Consider the following 24,728-nt stretch of genomic DNA (forward strand, 5'->3'; position numbering starts at 1 on the left):
CGGTATTCAAACACCGACATGTTTGGCTGCTATCAACCCTTGATAGTGCGCAACCATCTTCTAATGTACTTAGTGGGCTACTGACTAAAGTCGACATGGTTAAACTTCACCAACCAAAGCTTTCCACTAGAACCTCAAGAATTACCTCTAAAAAATTATCTATTAACAAACACAAGAATAATTGCTATAAGGTCAATGGGGATTTGTTCTCGTCATTTGTTTACTAACCTCAACTGTAAACAGAGTGAAATTAATCCAAGGATAGTAAGTATTCACTTTTAGTAAGTCACTGTTATGGATGGATTTCAGCGATAATAAATGTTTATAAATCGTAAATAACTTATTCTAAAAGAACTATGATGTGTCCTATTATTTTGTTTATCATTTGTATCTACCACAGTTTCTTTTTTTGATGATTTGGAATTCAACAAGTTTACGTTTTTAGACAATATAAATAGTTTTTAGTTAGGCGTCTAAAAATGGTAGCAAATGCCGTTTGCACTATACACTAAAAATCAACAGATCGATTTACTTAGCTTATGTGCAGATTACGCGACTAATTAGCTAAAATTGAACAATCAATAATACCTGTAAGACGACATTGGTTATTATCAAGATATAAACGTGTGTATAACACAAAACCCACTGTCTTGATTAGGACTAGTACAGTTTGTTAAATTGATGTTTATAAGTACTAGTAACGTCATAAACGAACGTAACCGTCTGTCAAAGAAATTTTATGGCAGAAATCTTTGATTTTAATAATAAATTTACAGTAATAAATGAAAAACTTTTGTGAATGATTGATTTTGAAAACTTAAATTTGTCAATAAATTTATAGAAAATAATTGGGTTTCCTTGATTATTTGTTGAAAAAGTTTCCATAATCTTTAAAGTACTTAAAAAACTTTAACTAATCATTACTGTAAACTTCCTAGAGAAATTTAGAAGAAAACTGTGCATTGCTTCTTATATCTTGATTGGATAATTATCGAAATTGTTACCAATTCCATAATGTTTTCTAGAGGCTAGTAGAACCCTATCCTCACATATGATTTAAAAAGTATGCATTTTTTTTATACATAATCCAACCTACAATGCGAATCTTTATCTATACTCTCCACTTTCCGTCCCTCCTTAAAGACCTAACAGTGGAAAACATTTCGATACTAAGAAGAGGTTAGTAAGGTGATATTCAAATCTAACAAGAGTTTAATAACAAAGTAACATTTTATGGATTAAAAATATAATTGTTTGTTTGAATAACGAATTAATAAGATTGTTTTTCTCAATAAGTATATACAACACTTAACTGTTACATTTCGATTACCAGTAAAGAATCATAACGTTAAATGGTTACTGTAAGTAAAACCTAGTTGACTATATCTTAGCAATCAATTAATATTAATCTCAGTGAATTATTAAACAAAATGTTATGTCTTTTTGACAAATATAATAGACCACTTTTGGTTCGTATTCATCACTATATTAAATTTAATGATGATTCACGTCACACATTAATATTAAGTGTAGTATTAGGAAAAACAGATAAACACTAAATAGTCTATAAATTTTCATACGTATAAACTACTGACACTACATATTACTGAATGAAAAAAGTTTTCATTATTTTTTAAAATAGCATGTTTCTATTCATTTATGAGATTAGAATGGCTTGAATTACTTTTCAATTAGAATCAGTCGTATGTGAAACTCATACATTGTAATGTCAGTTAAAATTATTAACACGTACTACTTAACTACGTGTTCTAACATACATGAAAGTTTCGACAAATACAAAAGTTTCTTTAAAAAACACATAGCTCATAGCAGTAGTCAAGGTAGTTGTCATAAATTATCTAAGTTCACAGATACTATGGTATTATATTAAAGAATAAACTGATAAGTATTATCGAACTAAGATGTATCGACAATTAAAAATAAACAATAAAAAAAAATAATAATACGATCAACATATCGTTTAAGAAATCATCAATCCACTGAAACTATCCCCTTCATAATATCTGCAATAGTAACTTGATCACAAAAGATTAATTTCTCTTCATTATCTAGATTCAGATCATTATACTGATCGAATTTTTTTTGAAAAAAACCCAATAAGAGTGACATATTAATTAACGAAGAACTTTATAATTTTAATATAAGATGTAATCTTACTGAATCACTTTTTATAATTCTGTCAAATACCCTATATGACATTTGAAAATGTGATATTAAATAATTATCAAATGCTTTCTCTTTAAATAAATTTGAAATTATTGAAACTTTTTTTTCGGTTTTACATGACGTTTATTGGCGTCTAATCAAAACTGGTGCTTAAATCATATGGAAAGAGATTCTTTTTTCTCTTTTTTTTTAAAAAAATTATGGTGATATCTAGATTAAAATAGAGAGATGAATTATAACAATTTAAAAAATATGTATCGATAATATAACCCATTTTATTAATTAAAAATGTTAATTGTTGCTATAGATACTAATATAGTGAACTTTCTGTGTTTAGCATCAAGTGTGTTCTCTATAGGAACACATGGTAAATTACTCTTTTTGTATTTCGAAAGAAAGATCATGAAAAAAAATCAGGAATTCAATTCTTGAATATCTTATTTCATCTGATCATTTATTTAAAAAAAAATGTTTGGTTCAAACAAATTATAAACTCAAAGGTTTTGAATAGTAGATCATGCAATAAGATTCGTATAACCAGATATCAGTCTTTCAAGAATTCAGCAATACAATTTGACTGCTGATAAGTTTCGATTGGAGAATAAATAATGAAGGTCACATGAACGATTTTTGTTTACTATTTTCTAGTTTGTTACTTATTCGAAATATTTATAATGTTTCTTTCATTGGTTAACAAGAAGAAAATTAACCTTTTTACAACTATCTATATTTTTTAATCCCTTTTTTAGAAAAAGTTATTTCAAAACAAAATAATAAACCAGTAATCCTTTTGTTATAAACATTTAAAATCGTGATACTGTAAATCTGTGTTTATGTAGTAGGTTATTATCAGAAAAACTCCGCCTGGAGTCCCTCCGGGGGCTACTGCCGGTCCCAAGCCCGGATAAAGGAGGAGGGTTGGGCATAGGGTTAGCGTCCCCATCCCGTAGAAAACTAACTCGCTAAAATACGCTAACCAGAAAAAATTATTCAAACCTTTTAAACTCTGCCCTGGGAGTCAGGTCTTCATTTAGAAGAATTATGACGCCTCATGATGAAAGCCGAATTCCTTCGGAAGTTACGAGGCCGGTGCCCCTTCTGACAACCAGAGCGACCATTTATTTAGGTACATGGAATGTTCGTACAATGTGGGACACCGGGAGAGCCTTCCAAATTGCTGCAGAAATGAGAAGATACAACCTAGAGGTACTTGGGATCAGTGAAACACATTGGACACAAGTTGGACAACAACGACTAACTACAGGAGAGCTCCTGTTATACTCCGGCCATGAAGAAGAAAATGCACCACATACACAAGGAGTTGCATTGATGCTGTCCAAACAAGCGCAAAATGCGCTTATAGGATGGGAATCTCATGGACAAAGGATCATCAAAGCCTCGTTCACAACAAAGAAAGAGGGTATTTCAGTGAACATCATCCAATGCTATGCGCCTACCAACGACTACAATGAAGACGCTAAAGATCAATTCTACAATAGGCTGCAGTCAATAGTCGAGAAGTGCCCAACTAAGGACCTGACCATTCTGATGGGAGATTTCAACGCCAAGGTTGGAACGGACAACACTGGATATGAAGACATCATGGGACGACACGGACTGGGAGAAAAAAACGAAAATGGTGAGAGATTTGCAAACCTATGTGCCTTCAATAAGCTGGTCATAGGCGGCACCATATTCCCACATAAACGCATACACAAAACCACATGGACTTCACCGGATCACTCTACACGAAACCAAATCGACCATATTTGCATCAACAAAACGTTCAGGAGGACTATAGAGGACGTGAGAACCAAGAGAGGAGCTGATATAGCATCAGATCATCACTTGCTGGTCGCCAAGATGAAATTGAAACTCAAGAACCACTGGACAACGGGGCGGACAATATCACAAAAGTTCAATACGGCCTTTCTTCAGGATACTAACAAACTCAACAAATTCAAGATATTCCTCACAAATAAGTTCCAGGCCTTTCATGATCTACTCAATGGAGAAGGAACTACTGTGGAGAGCAACTGGAAGGGGATCAAAGAGGCAATCACTTCAACATGTCATGAGGTCCTGGGTCGCAAGAAGCACCATCACAAGGAATGGATCACTGCTGATACACTGGATAAGATTCAAGAAAGGAGGAACAAGAGGGCAGCAATCAATACCAGTCAAACAAGAGCAGAAAAAGCCAAGGCACAAGCTGAATACACAAAAGTAAACAAACAAGTGAAGAGGAGCATCAGAACCGACAAACGTAAATATGTGGAAGATTTAGCAACGACGGCGGAAAAGGCTGCAAGAGAAGGAAACATGAGACAATTGTATGACACGACAAAGAAACTCTCTGGAAATCGCCGCAAACCAGAACGACCAGTGAAAAGCAAGGAAGGCGAGGTAATCACCAACATTGAAGAGCAACAAAACAGGTGGGTAGAACACTTCAAGGAACTCTTGAATCGACCAGCTCCACTGAACCCACCCAACATCGAAGGAGCACCCACGGACCCCCCAATCAATGTTGGCCCATTAACAATTGAAGAAATCAGCATGGCCATCAGACAAATCAAGAGTGGCAAAGCAGCAGGACCGGACAACATCCCAGCAGAGGCACTAAAAGCAGACGTAGAGACAACTGCAAGGATACTCCACATTCTCTTCAATAAGATTTGGGATGAGGAACAAGTACCAAAAGACTGGAAAGAAGGACTTCTGATCAAAATACCGAAGAAAGGCGGTCTCATCAACTGTGATAACTACAGGGGCATCACTCTCCTCTCAATACCGGGAAAAGTCTTCAACAGGGTATTGTTAAACAGGATGAAGGACTGCGTAGACGCCCAACTTCGTGACCAACAGGCAGGATTCCGTAAGGATAGATCGTGTACAGACCAAATCGCAACTCTACGGATCATTGTGGAACAATCAATTGAATGGAATTCATCACTCTACATCAACTTCATCGACTACGAAAAGGCATTTGATAGCGTGGACACAACAACACTATGGAAACTTCTTCGACACTACGGCGTACCTCAGAAGATAGTCAATATCATACAGAACTCATATGATGGATTACACTGCAAAATCGTGCATGGAGGACAGTTGACAAAGTCGTTCGAAATAAAGACCGGTGTCAGGCAAGGTTGCTTACTCTCACCCTTTCTCTTTCTCCTGGTGATCGACTGGATCATGAAGACGCCAACATCTGAAGGGAAACATGAGATACAATGGACATCTAGGATGCAGTTGGATGATCTAGACTTCTCAGACGATCTGGCCTTTCTATCCCAAACGCAACAACAGATGCAGGAGATGACGAACAGTGTGGCAGCAGCCTCAGCACCAGTAGGTCTCAATATACACATAGGGAAAAGCAGGATTCTTCGATACAACACAGAATGCACCAATCCAGTCACAATTGACGGAGAAGATGTGGAAGATGTAAAAACCTTTACGTATTTGGGCAGCATCATTGATGAACAGGGTGGATCTGATGCAGATGTGAAGGCGCGGATCGGCAAAGCAAGAGCATCATATTTACAACTGAAGAACATCTGGAACTCAAAGCAACTGTCAACCAACACCAAGGTCAGGATTTTCAATACAAATGTCAAAACAGTTCTACTGTATGGGGCAGAAACCTGGAGAATTACGAAAGTCATCATCCAGAAAATACACATGTTTATCAACAGTTGTCTACGCAAAATACTTCGGATCCGTTGACCGGACACTATTAGCAACAACCTACTGTGGGCGAGAACAAACCAGATCACAGAGGAGGAATAAATTAGGAAGAAGCGCTGGAAGTGGATAGGACACACATTAAGGAAAGCACCCAACTGCGTCACAATGCAAACCCTCATATGGAATCCTCAAGGCCAATGGGGGTGAAGAGAAAGACCAAAGAACACATTACGCCGGGGAATGGAGAGACATGAGAAAAATGAACAAGAATTGGATGGAATTAGAAAAGAAGGCCCAGGACAGAGTGGGTTGGAGAATGCTGGTCAGCGGCCTATGCTCCATTGGGAGTAACAGGCGTAAGTAAGTAAGTATTATCAGAAAGGGGTTTTGTGGATATTATAGTGATTTACTAGTTGAGTTCATGGGTCATTTGAAGCTATACCATCATGGGAAACCTGGAAGTACTGGACGGCAGTTTCGTCTCAGTACTGGACTCTTTAGCAGTGCTCATCCTCGATCCCGCCTCGCGAGATTTGAAGCTAGAACCTATCGGTACCGCAAGCAAACGATGAACCTCTACAACACTGAGCCAGCATCCAACGGTATTAATGTCTGACTTTAACCAGTCCTTGAAATTGAGCAACACATCCACCGTTGTCTTCAGTGAGTTACTATCTCACAACAGACCCGACTGAACTCTACTGGTCACTGTTCCTCACTAGAACTCCAGGAAATACCTCTTGAAGATAGTCACTAGTGAGCATATAATGGTTATTATCAGACATGGGTTTTATGGATATTATACTAAGTTAATATTTGAGTTCATGATTCAAGTTATTATTAAATAATGTCAAGTACAATTTGGTTCAGTTCATACAAATCTGACTGAGGATTACTCCGAGTTTATCATATAAAAATTGATGTATTCCGATACTAATTTAATTCAATATTAAAATATCATAAATCCTCGTATATCATCGTTTTTTACTTGTGTTTTTTGACTTATGGTTCAAAGTTACAATTTGTCGTCTTTTTTTAGCATGATTAATACCAGACACTGCTAAGCTTACTTTAAATGTTCGAGTTAGCTAAAAATTTGAAAGGTTTAAATTTGGATCATATGAGTAATAAATAAATATTAAGGAATTTATATAATGAATTATTGTCATAAATTGAATCAAAAGTTACCAAGTAATCCGAATTTACCTGGTCAAAAATTCAATAAATTAGTTAACTGTTATTAAGACGGATTTTCGGAGATTATTGCAATTTTATAGTTTGATTTACAGACTTATTTCAGTAAGACAACAATCAGAAACAAAAAAGCACAGGTCAGCTATTTCATTCATATGTGGGAGTCTTCAGCAATGCATATCGGACGCCGACTCATTGCTCTGAGGGCCAAAAGCCCTCCACGAGGTCGATGACCCTAGGTTCGATTTTCGGTAAGCTAAAGGATGCGCAGTGTTGACGAGTCTCGTGTTAGATAGAAACAACTATTCAGTGCTTCCTGGTTTCATCAACTGCCTAAATGAAGTTAGTATGTGTTTTAAAAACACATAAAATCTTGAATTGTTTATCGACTAAATAATTTTATATCAACCTTTCTTCAAGTTAGAATAAATATTTTCAGTAAAGTTGGACTTCAAGTATAAAAAAGACATCTCAGGCGATTGAGATCATCTTTGGTAATTTTCCAGAAGAATCTGAAGAAACATAAAAACTCAGAAAAACAAACTTCTGGAATCGCTTTTTTTTGCATCTTCAATCACTGAGATTTTCAAAAATTTAACTTTGTTTCCGATCTATAGATTCTTCTTATCTGAAAGAATACAGTAACTGTACATATAAACATATATAAAGGCTTATATATATACATACATGTATATACATATGTAACAGCAGGGAGTTAAATTTTATATTATATTCTCTATGATCAATATTACTGCCTGTTTTTCAAATGTTATTCATCAATTTATTTTGACTAAAAAATGAATTTGACTTTGAATTAAAGAAAGGATATCTCATTGCTTTTTACTTGAATTTCGGATATTCTTTTTCAGATAACAAGACAAAATGACACTAGACGTTCTCAATGTTTCGACATATTTATGATCTACTACTCAATATTAATATTTGTTAAATAACTTTAAAATTTCAAAAATAATTTTATATTTGACATTTTTCTGTTGCTTTCACCTTGTAAAACACATAAATGTTTACAGTAATTTAGTCAAAAGTTGAGAAAAAAACAAATGACATTTTAGATAAGTATCCAAGAAAAATACCAATTTTAATATTAAACATATTGAATAGGCATTTATAAGTATGTACAAATATTCTTTAATAATAATATGGATAGTGGATAGCAGTGGAATATAGGAAGCGTGTTTCGTCCTATTTGGGACTCGTCAGATGGATGTACCTGCATCCCAGACTTGATTTTGACTCCGGGTCTCGAACCCAGTACCGTTCGCTTCAAATGCCATCGCGTTGTCCACTTAGCAGATATGAAAAGGATGAATAATAACTGGAAAGGATTGCCTAGGATAGGGTTGGATGGTGAGTGCTGGTGGGCGGTCTATGTTCCTCCATGAGGGGTAACAGGCGTAAGTAAGTAAGCAAGTAAGTAAGTCAGTGTTTACTTAAATTTACTGTACAAAATTTGTGTTATAAGGTAACTAGTTTAGATTAGATCTCAATACATAGTGCCCGCAGTGTCGAGTCACCTAGACTGGTGGCCACATTGCAACATGATCGATAGCATTCGATCTGCACTATTAAGGACTAGACAAGCATGAGATTGATCACCACCCAGTGATCAATCAATTGTGAAGGTAATTAGTTTACTTATCAATAGTTTATTTTAATTGTTCATAGCTGATTTGAGTCTATAAAATTAATACAACAACTACACTGGAAAGCACAAATTGTTTTCACTAGATTTCCGGATATCATTCAAAATTTCCAAGAGATTGTAAATTAAATTTTATTTGTAATATTTATATTTTCCCTTAGTTGGTCTTCAGATCTGTAATTGGCCAGTCTGTATTGTATCTTGAACGAATGAACACAATATTGCCATTTAGCCACAAATGTTTTATTAAACTTGCATAGTGCTTTGAAGTAGAATTCAAGACTCTACTTTTTTCATGTTTCTCATTTGATGAAAAATTTAATGGATTCAAATCATAGTATAAACATCCACAATGGAATGGAGCTATACCCAGTTGATGATATTTATATCGAACAAAATGCATGTTCTGAATCTTACTACTCACCACTAACAAATCTAAATAAGAATGTGAATTGATGTTACTTCTCACACTATTGTAAAAACGGAAATTTTGATTCATTATCAACTAAGCAGCGTATAAAAACCTATTATTAACACATTTATATAAAGAAACCATTCGCTGGCATATTTTTTTCCGTAAATTTAAAAATTTGAAATTCTTCATAATAAATTATTTGAAACTATTAAATGTCAATAAATCAATAAATTAATAAGAATTAAAAATATGAAGTTCAGGGAAAGGATCTCTTTTCAACGAATTTATTATCAAGTTGTACAATCGTATATATATATATATATGAAAATTTCTTTTTTGTTTTTGTAAAAGTACTAATTCCGTTGGGTTATGTGAATAAAAATAACCAAGATGACGTAATAGAAAGATTATAATACTAGATTACGTGATACGACTAATAACAATAGATATATATCCTGGAGTTCTAGTGAGAAGCAGTGACCAGTGCAGTTCAACCGGGTCAGTTGTGCGGGTAGTAACTCACTGATGACAATAGTGGGTTTGTCGCTCAATTTCGTGGATTAGTTGAAGTTAGACATTAACATTGTTGGATACCGGCCGGCTCAGTGGTACAGTTGGTTAGGTGCCTGACGCGAAACTGATAGGTCCTGGGTTCGAACCCCGCGAGGCGGGGTCGTGGTGGCGCACTGCTGAGGAGTCTTTAGTGGCCCGTGGATCTGACTCCAATAAGATCGTATGGATGTTTGTTATCACCCATCCTCGTATACAATCATCGACTTAAATCACGTTAGTCAAAAACGGAATTTAGATATGTCAATTAACGAGAATGGCCTTTAATACATATATTTTGTGTGTAAAGTGAATGCGATAGAACAAAGCAAAATGATGCGCAGTGGAGATGGCTGGTAAGACAACTCATTTTTAGCCAGGTGTTACTCAATATTTATAGGCAGACAAAATAAACTACAGACATGTGATGAGACATGGGATATGAAGTGTACACACATATACGCTCATATAAAAACAGTCAAGACTGATAAGCGAATAATTAACAAGGTCAAAATATGACTCAAGTAGAATGAATAGATTGGGCTGTCCGAAAGTTAGAATAAAGTATATGGGCTTAACACTACAAGTCCCACAATAGGACGAAACAGCCGTTCAATGCTTCCAGGTTTTCCATGATGGTCTAGCTTCAATTGACTCATGATCTCAACTGTTTAAGTTACTACCATCTCCACAAAACCCCTTCTGATACAAAACAATGGATTTAGTGATTATGATATGATGATTAAAATGTTTTTGTTACAATAATTACAAGAATTACTTTTATCATTTAATCATGTTAAAAAAGAGATTTTCTTTAAGGTTTATGCCTTTAATCATACATAATCATTATTTTAGTTACTATGATTTATTCTCATACAAATATTATAAATTATTTCAAAGATAACAATTCAAACACATAACATAATATTAATTAATTTGTTATATATTAACAGTGGCACACCTTTGAATGCCATAGTATAATAACTGTGTGATCGACTGTTATCACTGGTTTTGTATAAATCCATTCTATTTGCTCATTCATAATGAAGTATGGTATGAAAAAACGTTTAATCATGAGACCAACTAACAGTCTATTCACATCCCATTAATTTGTATTATTACTGTTCAATATTCCGTGAAAATAGTATTTGGTATATTAGTATAAATAGTTCTTGACTGCCTTACTTATCATACATTTGAATATCATCTCGTGTTTACTCTTTTTTTTTCTATTGATTGAATTATGTAAACTAGCAAAGTTTGTGGTTTTAGGGTAAGGAATCATTCTGACTGCAATCTATACGAGGACAGGGTAAAAACCTACGTTTCATGGTGAAATTAATTATATTTGAGTATTTTTAATCAATTAGCGAAACAGGGAATATATTTATGCATTACAATGCTTGTGGTACCTTTTTCTTTAAACAGCAGTACTCTCTGAAAACCGATAGTTAAAGCTTTAAAATTATTTTTAAAGTACAGTTTATGAAAAATGATGTGTGAGTAGAATTATTAAAGAGAAATGCAGCTGAATGACAAGGCTACTTCAGCCCCAATCACACACAAGTAACCAGATTGCTTGTTTACATGAAAGCTAGAAGTAATTAATGTCTGCATATCTGTTGTTGTGATGTAGTTTATACCTAAAACACAACTAGTTGTAAAAAATATGAATGACTCACAATATCTAAATACACTCATATCAGCTAACCGAAAAGTTTCATCTAAAGCATTGTACTACCTTACTTGGATTTGCAAACTTAAGGATAATGAATGTAACCATATGTGAATGAGACAATTCTTTTTTGTTCAAATTAATGTGTTAAAAATGAATTACATCAATATAAGCATGTACTGTACGGAGCTGAAACCTCGAGAACTACCACAATCATCATCAAAACTGTACAAGTATTTATAAACAGTTGTCTACGCAAGATACTTAATATCCATTGGTCAGATACCATCAGCAACAGCCTTTTGTGGGAAAGAACGAACCAGCTTCCAGCTGAAGAGGAAATCAAGAAAAGACGATGGAGATGGATAGGACATACATTACGAAAATCATCAAACTGCATCACGAGACAAGCACTAACTTGAAATCCTGAAAGGAAGCGGAAAACGGGAAGGCCAAAGAACACATTACGTCGGGAAATAAAATCAGATATGAAAATAATGAATAACAACTAGAGAGAGCTGGAAAGGATTTCCCATGACAGGGTTGGATGGAGAATGCTGGTGAGCGGTTTATGCTCCTTCACGAGGAATAAAAGGCGTAAGTAAGTAAGCATGTTGGTGTTTTTCCGCCCAATTTTGTTTCTTTTTTATTTTAAAATTATTATTTTCTAACTGATAACAACTTTTCTTACAACTTCACTATTTTTCAATAAAAAATAATAATAAAAGTAATCAATGGTTTAAACATTATTTCTTGACAACTAAATCTTTTGACATTTACAGTTCACCTTTTTTTGTATTCTCTAAATTTATAAACTATGTACCCATATAAGTTTTTTTTAAATTTCTCTGTTTAATTCTTATTAAAAATATTCTTCTCTTACAAAAGGAAAACTTAGATTAATTTTAAAATTCAAAAAATAGAAAATTTAAAGTAAACAATAAAAAGAAACAATAAAAATGTATGAATTTTGTTTTAACAAGGTCAACAATGAATAATTATGGTATATTTTAATGATGATTTAAATTTGTAGCCATTTTGTCATATTTTTGAATGTAACATTGAAAAATCTTAAATTAAAAAAAACAAAAACAAAATTCATGTCAACGATTTTGTATGAGAAAAGAATATATGAAGAAATATTTTGTTAAATAATACAAGAGAAAAGAAAAACTTTTCTGAGAAAATATAAAACAATCAATTCCTTTCAAAATATTTAATATTTAATAGAGAACATTATAAAATATAGTTTATGAATTAATATAATAAACAATGAAATATTTGAAAGAAAACTGAAGGTTACCTGGAAGTTACCCATAAACTAAACAAAGTACCATCCGTTGAAGATATAAGATTATATAAGTATATATATATATATATAAAGGCAACTTGAGAGATTCAATAATTTTCAATAATTTTTTGTTAGTCTCTGCTATATGTTTGAAGCGATTACGAGTTCACCTAATCTACAAACGTAACTAAAACTTTGTGACCAAAGACCAATAAGCTAGATATTCTAATGTATCCCGGCCCCGCTAACTATAGAGAGAAGTTCAAGTTCCCAACAGGGAACTATATTCCGCAAGTATCCAGAAGCATGAGTGATCTCGACCAGTCTAGTCGGAAATACACTCATTTATATATTAGGTTATACATCCATTTTTGATTAATAATCAGAATAAATAACATATATGAATCATATTTCATACAAGAATATCATATGTTATACAGAATAAAATGTCATTATATATTTATTTATTTATTTGAACGCATAAATATTGGTACAAGGGGGCACCAAATATATATACGTCATAAAGAAAGACGAAACAAATACTATACTGAGTGATCATCACATTGAATTAAAACGGAATTAATGTTGAATAAGAATCATAATGAATAAATCAATCAAATGTTGATCTTTCATCCCGTCATAACAATCTCCTCATTTTTTCCTTTCTGTGAAATATTCTTTCAGAGTCTATTGAATTCTAATTAATAGTAATATTTCAATTATCAAATGATATGACATTTCCTTTAATATAAAGTTTTTAATCACATAAGTTTACTTATATTGTTCATGTAACTCCATCTTTTTGGATCAATATCTTGAAACTTGATCATATTTATCCTTCTAACCTTAGTAATGATAGTTTTTCTAAGTACTTCAGATGTAACTAACTTAAAGTTCACTGTTTCGTAATTAATAATACAGAATACTTCAGTCATGACTTATATATGCATTCCTTATACAATGATTACTTATTGATAACTATAATGTTTGAATAATTGAAAATAATCATTCCATATGAACCATTTACTTTTTCGAATATTTCATGGAAATCTTTAAATTAACGACATTTATCAATGTACAGTATATGAAATCGTTAGTGCTTTTTTAGTACGAACTCATTGAAAATGAAAAGAAGAATATGGAATAAGTTATCTTCCAATAAAATATTATAACTGGAAAGTAATAGCATCTTTTCCAATAACGGTTGAATGTGTATGCTGAAATTATTAGGATTCTAACAGATACCCATGAATACTTTCATTATTCTCTGGAGAAGTGCACCATATCTTACAGATAATAAAATATTTTAGGATATATATATTCTACAGTATTCTTTGGTAGCACAATATGTAAGAACATTAATGAATGTTAGCGCATAAACATCTGCATGTAAATATTTATAGGTGCATAGTTTTGTTTTCTACAAAGTGATTAATATCATTTTTTGTGTTGCTAATGACAATAATCGGCATTATTTTTAGTCGAATTTTCTTGATTTATCTCTCTTGTTATCGATCGATGTATTAAGTTAATTCATTCTGAGAATTAGAATTTCACACTCATTTCCAAAATAAAAGATACTATGGAACAAACCTTCAGAAGACGTTTTAGAAATATTGTTGACATTGATTAGTGAGTTGTGTATTCATGTTATAAGTAACAAGCTTTCTTGTTAATACTTTTGTTATCGCTTGTGTTAGGTAATAACAGTTGACATACTGCAAAATTGATGTGTAATTGAATAGGGTGATCTGTTTTACCGGTTGTTATTGACCGCATCATTTTAAATCTGTTGTGAAAATCTTATATATATACATATATATGCCTAAATGATAGACGTATGTAATGTTACGTGCTTTCAAGTAAATAATTAAGAACCCCTATTTTCATGTTTCCAGTTGGTTAAAAAGCATCTGCAAATATGATCCTAATTCTGAAGAAGTTATTTGATTCAAAATCATTTATCCCGAGCGTTTATCCTATGACATACTTTGTTTAGACATGTTTAAAAAAAACACTTTCTTATCGGTTGAATTGATTAATATTAGGAATGACAGCATTACACTTACAAACGTCTAGAATCAGTTGGAAAAAAGCGCAGAGTAAGTGACCTTTTTAAACAATAACTAGATTCTAATGATTATTATTTTCTTTAAAAAACCTAATGGAAAACTAGAGTTTGCCAAAAATCAATATCTGTTTTACCATCTGTTTAGTGTGTTAGATCTAGGATTCTGTTACTTACATGAAATATAATTAATGTCACAAAAACATATTTCAGACACAACGCTTTATTATTATGTAGTACGACAAAATATTTGTCACTCAACACCAAATAAAACAAAACACATGAGGAAAATTCTTTTTCGACGTTATCATTTATATAATCTGCTATTGTCGTTTGACCAATTTATCAAAAATAGCTGGAAGTTTTTAAGGACTGATTCCAAATTACGTAATGGTTTTAAAAGTAGTAAAAACAATAATTAAATGTAAAAGATAGATTTCTGCTTTACAACTTTAAGGAGAATGAAGAATCAGAGGATGACTGTCGCTCACAAGTCTTCAGTCTACTATCGTACAAAGTATTCACTAAGCAATTGTATATCCGAATACTATTCTGCATAGCAGTCTAAAACGGAACACAAGTCAGTTAACGGCTCAATCCTTAAACACACGGTCAACTCTAGTCACATGCTAATAATAAGACGTACAGCCTCAGAAATGATTTAAATCATATAATAGTGCATATATAAAGCTATACTAATTCATCGATCCAAAACTAAACTCCATGTACAATAGAACCGTGTTTACGTCACCATTTTTTCACAGTTTTAACACCAGTTTTAATTTTGCGAATTGTTAGGTATCGATTGTACTTTTATTTTTCATTTTCCTACTAACCGACGACCATCTCTTATATTTTATTTTTTTAATTATTGTTTTTTGTTACTTTGAAGATTTGTGTAAACTTGAAAAATTCGATGAAATTCCCGTCAGTCCGAATTCATCAAGTTAACAGTCGTAAACAAATTGAAACGTTTACCAATGTTTGCAAGACTAAAAAATTGAACTTCAAGAAATCATTTATTACGGTGTTAAAAATGTAAAGGTTTTAATTATTTTCCAATTCAAGAGTAAATAAAACAAAACAATATTTGGCGCGAAACCAATTCATGACAGAAAACATTTTATGATTGAATGGAAGTTTACAATGCATTCTGTTTGAAATTCAAAATTCAAATGACAGTTATCTAGGATAATATTCGGATAAATGTAAGTTAATTGAAATACATAGATACATTGTTTTTCTAACTTCATTTGATTATTTTATGTTGATATTCACTTTGAATTAACTTGCTAATGTCAATCCGAACTTAGTAGCTCAGAGGGTATATGTTAGACTCCTGAAGTAAGTGGTATTGACAATGTAAATGTCAACACTATAATAACTGACAAGTCGAAAATAAGACAAAAAAGTACATCTTGGATTTCATAGTTGATCAAATATATTATTTTCAAATGAACTTAAAATTGCATTTTATTACTGATAAACTAATTTTTTCCGGTGTTTTGCAATATTTTTTTTACTATTCAAATGGACATTACATGATATTAACTTTAGTGAGATTTTACAATGTCTTGACTAACTTCTAAACATTAATAAGTATTTTATGTACTATTGTACATATTGATCAGTTCATGTCTTGGCATTAAAATAACACTGAATAGCTATTTAAACTTATGTGAAATCTAAACATTTTTTGACTGCTCAAAATAATTTATTTTCTAACACAATTCCAAACATAAATGATATAATAGAAGGAAATATGTTTTAAGAGAAATTCCACAATCATTTATTTAGATATTAGAGAATAACAACATAAAAACTAATCCTAATGAATGAAAGCATTATTCTATAGAATAATAATAATAGGTTTTATCGAATGTCAGGTCACTCAATACTATGAAAAATCAGTGATAGCTAATAATAGCATTTTTCTTAGGGTATAAATTTACTTAATGTAAGTGTTCATTGTAAGATGTGATTTTCTTTTTTGCCAATTTCATGTTTGTATTCATTATTAGATTTCAGTTTACAGCAAAAATAAAATAAAGAAATGATAAATAGTATTTTAAAAAAAAAATGAAATTACAAAATAAACTACTCTCTAGACACAATTTATCAATGTTTACTGGTTGAATTTCAGTCTTTACATTTCTCTATATGAAATTTCTTAAAACAGGAATATGTCACAATCAATATTTGTATTACAAAAATTAGTATGTATACAACCAATAATATTTGACAATATGAATGTATTACAAAATCCATCACTGTTCAAAATCTATATTTTGTGTAAAACATTGTAGTATTACACTAAAATCAGTCAATAAATTACTAAAGGGAAGAGAATATCTATTACTTACAAATTAAAGATAGAATATATTCAACATTTTTTTAAAAATTTATATTTCCTAATGACATCCACAAACTGCTAACATCTTTAAACCAATTGTCCAAAACGTTTTTTGATTGAGATCATGAACCGATTAATGTTAGACCACCTTTGAAAACCTGAAAGCACTGGATGGCCGTTTCGTTCTATTGTGGGACTCCTCAGCAGTGCGCATCCACGATCCCGCTCGCGGGATTCCAACCCAGGGCCTTCGGTCTCGCGCGCTAACGCTTAACCTATTGGACGACTGAACCGGCATCCAATGGTGATAGTGTCTAACATCAACCAATCCACGAAATTGCGCGACCATCTTCCATTGTACTGAAGTACATACCTGTCTCAACCCGACATGGATTAGCTCCACTGGTCAAGGCTTCTCACTAGGACTCCGAGAATTCCCTCACGAAGCTTGTCACTAGTGAGCCCACATAAATTACTAGTAGAGGGGTTGTGGAGGTTACTAAGTTTTTTGATTGAGATCATGAACTGATTGATGTTAGACCACCTTTGAAAACCTGAAAGCACTGGACGGCCGTTTCGTCCTATTGTGGGACTCCTCAGTAGTGCGCATTCACGATCCCGCTCGCGGAATTCGAAAAGTATTGAACTTTCAACGAAAAAAATTTATATTACGTAATTAATTAACTTTAGTCGTTTTGTTTTCTATAAGATATTAACATTTGTCTTCAATTAAATTTAAGAAAACATGTTTCAAAACACTCAACATAAAAAAATATAATAGGTAACTAATACTTAAAATTTCTTAGAGATTATTATAAAGAATTTTCAGAATATGCTGTACTTTCTGTATCTATTTCTTAATTAATATAAGTTCACGTTTAATTTTCAATAAAAGTACATATAATACGTGTAAGTAATGAAATATTGTTTAATAAAATATTGATTTCGAAATAGAAGGCTTCTCCTCTTATTATATTTATGATATTATTTAATTGGATAACAAATTATAAGTAATATTATACTAATATGATAATGATATAATAATTATAATGAACAATAATGGATCATATGAATGTTCTACATAAGATTTGAATTATAGTTATTTATCAGTTGAACAGTTATTGAATACTTAAAACCATTATTGGATATTTATACTTTTAAACATTAAGGATTATAATAATGGTGAATGTGAAAATAACTAAACTGTATTTAACACGTTGTATTTTGAGTAATATATAAAATGTAGAAAATTCTACTTCATAACAAATATAGAGATTAGTTCATTTATCAAACATGTTTTGAAATAGATTACTTTAACATTTAAAAATTAATTAAGGATGTATAGTTGAAAGAATCTGAGCACTTTGATGTAATTTATGTCTATTTCTTGATGTGAAACAGTAGTTCATATTCATTTACATCTATTTATTAAGATGATAGCATAAAATACATTTGAACAAAAGAATCAGAATTATAGAAATGAAATGTTCAAGTTTTTCCGAATCCTAATAGAATTATTTCTTAGCATGGTATATATATATCACGTCTGTAACTACAATCAAATTATAGAAATACCACCAGGAATAATGTAGGATAGAATTAGAAGTATAAAAGTATACCTAGTAATGCGAATATTTTAAAATAAACAACGCAAACTTCAGGACATAAATGTTAATGCCATATTGCTTCTAAAATAATGACAAGTCAATTCAGTCAACCATTATCATAAAGTACGAAACTTCTCAACAGTATGAATTCACTATTACTTCAGAGACCAGACTTAGGAAGGATAATTCTCGAGAAACACACATAACAATTAAAAACACTAGGTTATTATCTAGTTATACTATCCTATTTTCAATAGGTCTGAAATATATATATATATATATATATATAACTGTTTCCTCTTTATGTGCTTAAGGAGTACCATACTAGAAAGTAGTAGATGTCTAGTGCTCTAATATGAAACACGATATGAAAATCCATCACTCTGGATAATAAGCCAATATTACCAGGGTAGGTTTAAGGTGAGAACAAACCGTTTTTGAATACATAAAGGGAGTTTGAGTTTCCATGTGACTAAGGCTTCAGTAAACCTTAGTATACGCCCTTTCAAACTTTTGTACAATATCACAAAAGCCATGTTAAGGCCAAACTTATGGCCTTTTTCAACTATATGTTTGGTAAAAGAGGATGATGGATGTTTACCATTTACTACCATTGAATCATTTGATTTTATTTGTTTCAGCAACCATTTAGGTACATGTTCATAAACCCTAATTTTGAGATCACGATTATTCCTTCTTATACATATGTGGCCACACATACGTTTAAATTGGTAAACACAGTGGGATGTCAATCATTCACATAGTTCTGATAATCTTTGTTTTCCTATCACACTACCCAAATTTATTAAAGGGATAGATATAAGTTGCATGTATCAGAAATTGGAAGTAAGATTCTTACTGACAGGAGAACCTGAAGTGAAGAGAAAAAATAAAAGCAGTCCGAGTAACAACAGCAATGAAAGAACGATAGAGTTTGTAAGAGACAATTCAAGAAAGGTGTGCAAATGCTGTATTGAATGTATTGTTTTCATATTGTACAAATGTAGTGTGTAATTTTATCTAATACACCAAATTGGTTTACACTAATCAAATCTTCGTTCATTACAACAGTAATAATAATAATACTAATAATAATCATATTTTGCCAAATATTTTTAAAGAGTTATACGATTAATTTAACCATCTAAATTTCTTTGCTTACTATATCATATTGATTTTGATAAGATGTAAACATTCCTTTTAAAAAGAACATATAGTCTCAACCTCAGAATAATAATATTCACTAAATACTATTATGTGGCTTGATATTAGTTTTAAATCATAAAGCAGGATTTAAAACAACATTTTATAAGCCAAACAAAAGTTGGATAAATCAATTTTGTTAACTTACAACCATTAGGAATATGATAAGATCATTATACAAATTAGAAAATTTAGGAAAGTCAGCTTACAAGTTAATAGTAAACAATATAATGACTAAGTTTTCATTGTTATATATGAGGTCTTAATAGTTGAATTCATGAGTTGATCTAAGCTAAACCACCATTGAAAAACTGGAAACACTTCAGTAGTGGTCTGTCTTAAATCGACTCATGGATTTAATTATTAAAATTACTACACTCTCCACAAATCACCATATGAAGTCTTTGTTTTTCGATAGTTGAATAAACTGGAAACACTTAATACTTATTATTGTTCATGTATGGTTGAAATAGCTCATATATTTCGAGTACTTTGTTTCTGTTGTAATTAGTTAAAATGATACAAGCTCTTTATCTTATTAAGTTTGTAATATGAAATTTATTTTATCATACCCAAAATAAGATGAATATTTACAAAATATTAGCCTACTACTTGTTGTAAAGTTTATATAGATTAAAAATTGGAAAGTGTTTATTTTCCCTTGAAAAAGTTGATCAATCGTTGAACGCCTGATTTTTTTCTGTGTTTCACACGCTTGATAAGATTATCAGTGTTATATTATTTAGAAATCGTATATTAGAACAAAACAACTATTCATTTATTTCTAATATATGACCATACTACTACATTTTAAAATGTTGCAAAATTATGCTAATTCGATAATGCAATTAACTTTTGTTTTTATTTCAACGAAAACAAAAGTCAATTAAGACTAGATAAAATAAACAATTCACTGTGAAAGTATTATATAAGAACAAGCCAATTAGAAACAAAGACGTAACTTTAAAGTTTTAGGCACAAAATCTAAATATCACGTATAACAAGTTGTAGAAATATCTATGTATACTGTTCAAAACATTTAAACTGATAACGGAAAATTACTTTTTATCATCACAGAATAAAAACAATAATGTCAAACAAATCAAACGCTCAATTTTGTATCATATAATAGGTAAGTCGATATTCACTCAAATCCTAGCTCTCAATCCGTAATCCTATGACAAATCCAGACCCAGTCGCGCTATATTTTACAGATGAACTAGTTAGACGGTGTCTCTTGGATTTACGTTTAAAAATTATTTATTCATATGGTCATAGAGCATTGTTACATTATAGATGATGTAAGTTCACGATGAAAACTAGAACGCCGTCCCTATAGTGGATATACTCTTGAATAATCTTCAGTGTGTAAACATTATTATCATACTGACCAACATAAACAGTGATTATATGTTTTTTTTAAAATACGTTTGTTTTAATTTATCCTAGAGTGAATTAGATTTCGTTTAAAAAAGGTGAATTTTTCAAAATTGTAAATATTATAAAATAACCACTTATTTACGAAAAATCTTTTCATTTCGCACAACTCAATTTACTGTTGAAATAAATAAAACATTATGCTAAAAAAGCATAGCTTTAATCATGATAACAGAGAACAGTGAAGTAGAAAGCTTGTACTGACCTATGCTTTATTTCAACTAACTATAATCTGATTAAGAGAACATCTGGAACAAATAATTATTCCACATAACCATTCATTTGTATAATTAACGATGATATTTTAAAAAATATAGATATGAATATGCATTTTCCTTACTAATCATTTCATATGACTTTTTACAAGTTCACATACATAAGTCAACCAGTTATTGAATTGTTTTCATTTCCATGTTAAGTAGTTTATTGTATTAAATAAAATGTCAAGCTTTATAAAATTACATTATTTATCTGTAAATAGCAAGTGTTATCACATGTAAAATCTAAATAGTTCTAGTAGTATAGAAACGATAAAAAAATTAATAATATGTAAGTTTGTAACAATTGCTCGTAGTAAATTCAGGAAGCATTTTCATCAGTATGAGGTTGTGGAGACTGCTGGGTTTTTGATTGAGATCATAAACCAATCAATGTTAGACCGCCATTAAGAAACTAGGAGCACTGAAAGACGGTTTCATCCTAGTGTGGGACTCCTCAACAGTGTTCATCCATGATCCCACATGTGAGATTCGAACCCAGGACTTCTGGTTTCGCGCGCAAACACATAACCTCTAGACCAGTGAGCCGCCGTCAAACAGTTTAGATATCTAACTTCAACTAAGCCACGAACTTGAGCGACCATCTTCGATTGTCTGTCTCTACTTGACACAGATTAACCTTGCTGGTCACATCATCTCATTATATATTCACTATTAAAAACCTGGAAGCACTGGACAACCCTTTCTTCCTATTATGGAACTCGGTTCATAATCTCCATTAAAACTCAAAAATCTCCACAACATTTGTTAACTAATTATTATAAATAATATATAAATAGTAAATGAAACACTACTACAGTATGTATTTTATCAGCATCAATTAAAAAACTTGAGATTTTTATCTATTTGGTTTGTATGACTTCATATAGGCTGTTACAGTGTGCAGAAAAATATTAATCTTATACAAATAATTATCAACCTATAGTGTGAGTCATAGAGATGTCTCCTTGTAACTTTTGCAAACTGACAATACAGTGTTTAGCGTGATAATCAATGAGTTGATATAAACCTGTTAGAATCTGTAGAAGACAATAATTTAAAGACAAATTATCCATGAAGTTTCAAAATGTAGTTTAACGTAAATATTTCCTGTATCTGAATTCAATTCAAATACAGTACAATGTCAAATGTTGATAAACAAACAAAGTGAGTTATCGAAAATTCCTAACTTCCACTGAACTAGCTCTTCTAAAAATAAAAACTATCTATAATCAAGTGTTCACAAGTAGATAGGTATTAGCAGAAAAATCTCAAGGAAAATAAAAAAATTTGTCAACTGATCATTATACCCCTCAAAATAATTTCCACCTCAATGATATCAAGTACATATGATGGTTTGAGGAAAATAAATACCAATTCATTTAGTATCTGTGTGCATAAAGCATTGCCACATCTTAAAAACCAAAGCATTCGTGATGCTACAGAAAACCAAATATTTATTTGAAATACAAGAAAATTATATATACTGCTTACTTGTTGTTACCGGCTTTTCCATTCACTTCAATACAATCACCATATTGAAGAGCTGAAGGTAAAGCAAATTCAACTTTCATTTTTTTTAATATTTGAAATTCCAATATGAATTAGTAATTGATCATACAAATTGTCTTGTAGTTTATTTTTTCTTTCTTACTTTCTTTCTCAAACTTATTTTTATAGTTTTATTGCGTCCGTTTTAAATTTCCTGATTAAAATGAAACTGGTCTATGGAACCTTTGAATAAGAACTATTGCATAATACAACATTTTAGGTTAAATAAATTGAAATTAGCATTCATAATACTTTTGATGACAATATTAACTGTTAAAGAATAATATCATAGGAAACATTTTTAACAATACATCAATGTAAGTAATGATGAAAATGATAACTATTCAATCATTGTATAATGGCATTGTTTTCATTTGAGATAATAAAACAAAAACGAGTATCGATGATGTAGATATCAATACTGATTCATCATATTCTAGTGTGTGTCATCATTACAAAATAATAATAAACTCAAAATGATTTGTTATCCAATATGTGAATAATACGTACAATACGTACAATTCAGTCGTTAGGTATTAAACTCATATCTAGTCAAATTTATGCTTTATCCGCCTACACACAATGTGCATAGAAATATGTTAGTGTGCACATGTAAAGTGTAATTATTTTGAAATTCTGCTTCATACTAGACACACAATACATACATCAATAAACAAATACACGCAAACAACCTTGATAACAGTGTATTTCATCTATTGTCATTTGCTCCTTTTTTGTACGTGATCGATTATTAATGGAAGTAAAAATATAATTTGTGTGTTTATACACCAATAAAGTGACAGAGCATTTTTATTGGTTACTCAGATCACTAGTCATTAGGTTTTTCATATAAAAACACAATAATAATGGTAATAATGTACAACTAACTTATGGTGAATGTGGACTAACAAAAACTCATTTAAGAAAGTAATCATAAATTAGTAATATCCCAATGAGTAAAAATACAAACTTTTACTCCATCGGATATCATAAAGATATTATTAATTTTGTTATTAACTTTCTACCGAATGCTCAATTTACATATAAAAAGGTTACTACCTGATCTAAGGCCGGTAAACAGTCTTGTCCTATTATGGGACTCCACAGCGATGTCCATTCACCAACCCACCAGGAATCGAACCTAACACTTACAGTTTTCGCAGCGCCTAAACTTTAGACCACTGAGTCGGGATTCACTGATTGATTGAAGTTAGACATGCAAAACATTGGTTGCCGGCTCAGTGTTCTAATGATTAAGGGCTCCCTGTGAAGCTTGGAAGTATTAGGTTTAATTGCCGGTGGTATCATGGACATGCACTGCTGATTAGTCTCATATTGGAATGAAGCAGCTATCCAGTGCTTCTTGATTTTTACCGGCCATCTTATTAAGATTAGTCTGTTATATAAACTAGGAAAATATCAACTGTTGGATTGCAACATACTACCTAAATCCCATAATATACTTAAGAAATACTTATAGTTTTAACTTGTCCATAAGGATGACTTAGAATGCCTGTTGTTGATTAATTAAAAAAACAAAGATGAAAAAGCGTTTTACTGATAAACACTTGATTACAAATTG

At 31.4% G+C, this 24,728-nt stretch overlaps 1 protein-coding gene across 1 annotated transcript in view; it reads right to left on the reverse strand.

The window, feature by feature from the left end:
* MS3_00010796 (uncharacterized protein) overlaps window positions 1-23,665 on the reverse strand; it is a 54,347-nt gene extending 30,682 nt beyond the window's left edge. Inside the window, exon 1 of the mRNA XM_035730822.2 lies at window positions 23,090-23,665. Coding sequence (XP_035585495.1) covers window positions 23,090-23,169 — 80 coding nt within the window. The 5' untranslated portion in view covers window positions 23,170-23,665. The remainder of the gene's footprint in view (window positions 1-23,089) is intronic.
* Window positions 23,666-24,728: the final 1,063 nt, after the last annotated feature.

This window comes from Schistosoma haematobium, chromosome 2, assembly GCF_000699445.3.
Source record: "Schistosoma haematobium chromosome 2, whole genome shotgun sequence".
NCBI lineage: Eukaryota > Metazoa > Platyhelminthes > Trematoda > Strigeidida > Schistosomatidae > Schistosoma > Schistosoma haematobium.